Raw genomic sequence first — 4393 nt, 5'->3', positions numbered from 1 at the left:
GGCTATCTGCAAAACTACTCCCTAGTTTGTGTCTATTTGCACACATCCAGTCAAAAGTTGGTTTTACTACAGGGTCTAGTTGCACAGAGCGGCCGCAAAACAGTAGCCATGGTGTTAATTTTTCTAAATGCTAGTGGTGTCTTGTACCAAATTAGTTGTCTTATATTTGTCTAAAAAAATATACCTAACACTAAAATGTGTCTAAATACATCAATATCTTAGACAAATAATTACATGATGGCAGCAAATAGCATGTGGAGCTGCAGCGAAGGTCAAATCAACACACGCATGCAAAAAGGAATCAAAGCTATGGCAGCAAAGGGACCACACCCGTGTGTCAGGTCGGACATGGAAGAAAGGGCATGAAAAATCAGGGACCAAAGCGCACCCCACCACAAACAGGGTCTAGTGGTTGGCCTATCGAGCCAACGGAATTTACGAGGCCTTCCTTTCTAAGAATGGGGGACAAGAATTTTCCTTTTCTGACCGGCCGCTCGCTACCGCTAGCTGAGCCAACGGCCGCCAGCCAGACGCATCTATAACACTTATGCTACAAGCCTACAAACAAGGTCCGTGGGGCCAGAGCAGGCCACCCTGCAATTCTACAAAGTTCTCCTACATATCATGCACGGAGAAGCACCGCGTCACTTGCTCCGTCAGCCAGTCCATTGCGCTTCTCAGTCGCCCCGCTATGCCGATGGATGCCACGACGAGCACAGCAATGTACGCCGAGACCCCGACGACCAGCGCCAGGATGTAGGCCGACGTCCTCACCCTCCTGCAGCTCCCAGCGGCGTACGCACCCATGAGGCCAAACAGGTCCAGGATCATGGCGGCGTGCAGCGCCAAGAGCGCCGGCGGGGTGTCGCTCACCCTCTTGATCAGCAGGAGGACCATGATCACCAGGGACGCCATGAAGGACGTGGCGTTGCAGTAGAAGAAGGCCTTGTACCGGCGCGGGTAGTTGCTCGTGAGAACCGGATCGCCGGCGGTGTGGCCGGTGGTGTCGCCCCAGAGGCCGCCCGGCGGGCTCATCGCGGCCTGGTACGTGACGGCGGCGGCGAGCGCGGCGAGCAGCAGCAGGTATTTGGGCAGCTTCTCGTCCCAGAGATCACGCGCCCCTCCGGCGGCGACGCCCGTGCCATGCCGCCCGTCGCCTCCGGCTTGGTCTTCGCCCGCGCCGAGCTTTGACAGGAGCCTCTTGGCAAGACCTTGCGCCGTCTCCGACAAGACCAGCGTGACCTGGAGAGCGATGCAGAGCAGAACTGCGAATGTCAGAACGAGGACGTAGATCGAGGTCGACACCTTCCGGCAGCTCCCGGCGGCGAAGGCGCCCATGAGGCCGACGAGGTCGAGGATCACGCACACCCGCAGTGCGTGAGACCGTATCCCTCTCGCCGAGAGCTTCCTGTTCACCAGCAGCATGATGACGGCAAGGGACGCGACGAAGGCCGTCGCGTTGCAGTAGAAGAAGGCCACGTAGCGGCGCGGGTAGTTGTCGTTGAGCACCGGGTCGCCGGCGACATGGCCGAGCTTGCTCTCTTGCCAGAAGCCGCCCGGCGGGCCCATGCCGGCTTGGTAGGTGAGGCTCGCCGCAAGGATCGCAAGAAGCAGCAGAAGCTTCCGCCTCTTCTCCAGTGTCCGTTCGACGTCCGCCGCCTCCTCCTCCCCCTGCTCGGGGTGCTCGAACAGCTCCTTGAGCCAGCTGGGGGCGCACTGCTCCATCTTCTCACTCAACGCTTGGATCCATGCCGGGCGAGCCGGCCACACTTCTAACATGAAGACCACGACATGGATGCCGACGTAGAGGAACACAGGAACGACGAGCAGCGAGACGTACACGGATTTGGACACTTGCCGGCAGCTCCCGGCGGCGTAGGCGCCGATCAGGCCAAACAGGTCCAGGATCATGGCGACCTGCAACGCGCAGTACTTGATCCCCTGGGTGCTGAGTATGTTGCTCAGCAGGAGTATGAGGATGACGAGCGACGCGACGAAGGCGGTGGCGTTGCAGTAGAAGAAGGCCAGGTATCGCCGGGGATACGTGATGTGGAGGATCGGGTCGCCGGCGAGGTAGTGGTGGCGACTGTCGGCGGCTGCATCGCCTTGCCAGAAGCCGCCCGGTGGGTTCAGTCCGGCTTGGTATGTCACGCTCGCCGCAAGAATCCCGAGGAGCAGCAGATACATCCGCGACTTCCTCAGAATCTGGTACGCGTCGTCATTGCCGTGCTCGGATGCTCTGCTTTGCTGCTGATTTTGCTGCTCCAAGTCCAATCTCTCAAATTTGTTGAGGTACCTGTCAAGTGCTTGTTGCCAGTCGTGGATCAAATTCTTCACGGGCTCGCACAAGAACACGAGTGCCTGAATGGCGATGTAGAGGAGAACGGCGGCCACCAGCGCGACGACGTACATGGAGGTCTTGAGGCTCCGGCAGCTCCCGGAGGCGAAGGCGCCCATGAGCCCCACCATGGCCGCGCCCGTGCACACCCAGAGTGCGCATGACCGGAACCCGTGCTGCGTCACGGTGTTGCTCATGAGCAGCATGACGACGACCAGCGACGCGACGAACGCGGTGGTGTTGGAGTAGAAGAAGACCATGAAGCGGGACGGGTGCTGGACGCGGAGCATGGGGTCGCCGGCCAGGTGGTCGCTGTCCTGGCTGCCCGGCCAGAACCCGCCCGGCGTGCTGACACCGGCCTGGTACGTGATGGTCGCCGCCAGCGTCGCGAAGATGAGCAGGTACTTGCGCGCGCGCTCCACTCTGTCGGCCGGCGTGACCTTGTCGCCGCGCGCTGTCGGGGCGAAGAGCACGAAGACGAGGACGTGGGCGGAGACGTAGCAGGCAACCAAGGCGACGAGAACGAAGACGTAGGCGGACATGGCCGCGTCCCTGCAGCTGCCCGCGGCGTAGGCCCCCATGAGACCGAACTGGTCGAGCAGCATGGCGGCCTGGAGCGCGCGCAGCCACCGCCGGCGGTGGCCGAGCGAGCGGACGAGCAGGAGGTTGACGATGACGAGGGAGGCGACGAAGGCGGTGGCGTTGCAGTAGAAGAAGGCCTTGTATCGGCGCGGGTAGGTGACGAGGAGCACCGGGTCGCCGGCGAGACGCGCGCCTCTGTCGGCGTCGTTGTCGGGCCAGAACCCGCCTGGCGGACTCAGCCCCGCGGAGTAGGTGACGGAGGCCGCGAGCGTGGCGAGGAGCAGCACGTACTTGCGCAGCTCCCAGAGGAACTCCGCCTCCGCGGTGGCACTGTCGACGCCGATGCCGGGTGGTGGAACGGCCGGTGCCGTAGCTACCCTCTCGAGGCTAACGTCAAGAGCAGCAGGCGCCGCCATCGCCGGCTCGGCTCCCGGCGTCTAGAAGATCGGAGCTCGTGGACGGACAGAGACGGACGCTCGCTCTCGCTTGTTGCGAAGCTCTGAATCTGAGCAGCTCAGTGGCGAACTGGGGGTGGTTTTATTGAGATTTGAGAGCGATGGTCCGTTGTCGCGAGGAATGTTCTTGGATGGCCGCGAGGGGATCGTGGAGATGTCATGCCAATTTCGTAGGAGCGAGGACGCGGTAAGAACGTCGGTCTTGTCACGGCGACGCGGCCGGGGACGGAGGACGGTGACTGCGAAGCTATTGACCGCGGTGGCGCACTCGTGGCTTTCGGTGGCATCGAAAATACACGGAAAAGCAAAGTCCGCGCTTACATGTACTCCCTCACTAGTGATCTAAACGCTTTTATATTAGTTTACAGAGGGAGTATTTTCTAATTCGATAAAGTGATCTATATGAACCTGAATATTTGATCAATAATATAACAACTTTTTTTTGAGTTCGAATATAACAACTAAAAAACTAAAATTGAAAATACATATAATTATTGAATATGATTAAGTAGCATAATATTACAATTGAAACATCTAAGCCTTTTGCAAGCATGGTTACAGGTTGAGGTGATCCTTTTCTCATGCATAATTACATGTTGAGTTAACATAGTTGCATGTTGAGATAAATATGCGGATTCCGCCAAGTGATCGATGTCTCGCGGGTATCTCTATCAAATCATTCGTCATTGGTTACAGAAGTTGCTAGCCGGAGTTCTTAGAGTAACTCTATAAGGGCAATCGCGCTATAAAGATTGGTCACATGATGTAGGAACTTAGATTCGTCATATCCCATTCCGCAAATTATTTTCTCGTTTTCTGATTCAAACGCTTTGGTTGTCTTCAAAATTAAACATTTATCATATCAAGCAATCATGCACATAATTCTTAACAGGTTGAATCAACAAAGGGATTTAATTGCATTCGCAAAAAAAAAGCATTACACTCACACATGCAAACCACACATCCTCGGTGTGTGCACGGTCCCATTTCCCTCCTCTGAGGTGCGCGTCGTCCCATC

At 57.4% G+C, this 4393-nt stretch overlaps 1 protein-coding gene across 1 annotated transcript; it reads right to left on the bottom strand.

Annotated features, from left to right (window-relative positions):
• Window positions 1–289: 289 nt before the first annotated feature.
• LOC123120311 (uncharacterized) lies at window positions 290–3487 on the bottom strand. The gene has a single exon (XM_044540281.1). It carries the CDS (start codon window positions 3334–3336, stop codon window positions 616–618), a length of 2721 nt encoding a protein of 906 aa, XP_044396216.1. The 5' UTR covers window positions 3337–3487; the 3' UTR covers window positions 290–615.
• Between the last annotated feature and the right edge of the window lie 906 nt (window positions 3488–4393).

The sequence above is a fragment of the Triticum aestivum genome, chromosome 5D (assembly GCF_018294505.1).
Source record: "Triticum aestivum cultivar Chinese Spring chromosome 5D, IWGSC CS RefSeq v2.1, whole genome shotgun sequence".
Lineage (NCBI taxonomy): Eukaryota > Viridiplantae > Streptophyta > Magnoliopsida > Poales > Poaceae > Triticum > Triticum aestivum.
The sequence above is the reverse complement of the archived record's forward strand: the minus strand, read 5'-3'. Positions and strand labels throughout refer to the sequence as shown.

Coding starts and splice junctions, on each gene's coding strand:
- LOC123120311 (XM_044540281.1), bottom strand. CDS start 3,336: ATGGCGGCGCCTGCTGCTCTTGACGTTAGCCTCGAGAGGGTAGCTACG.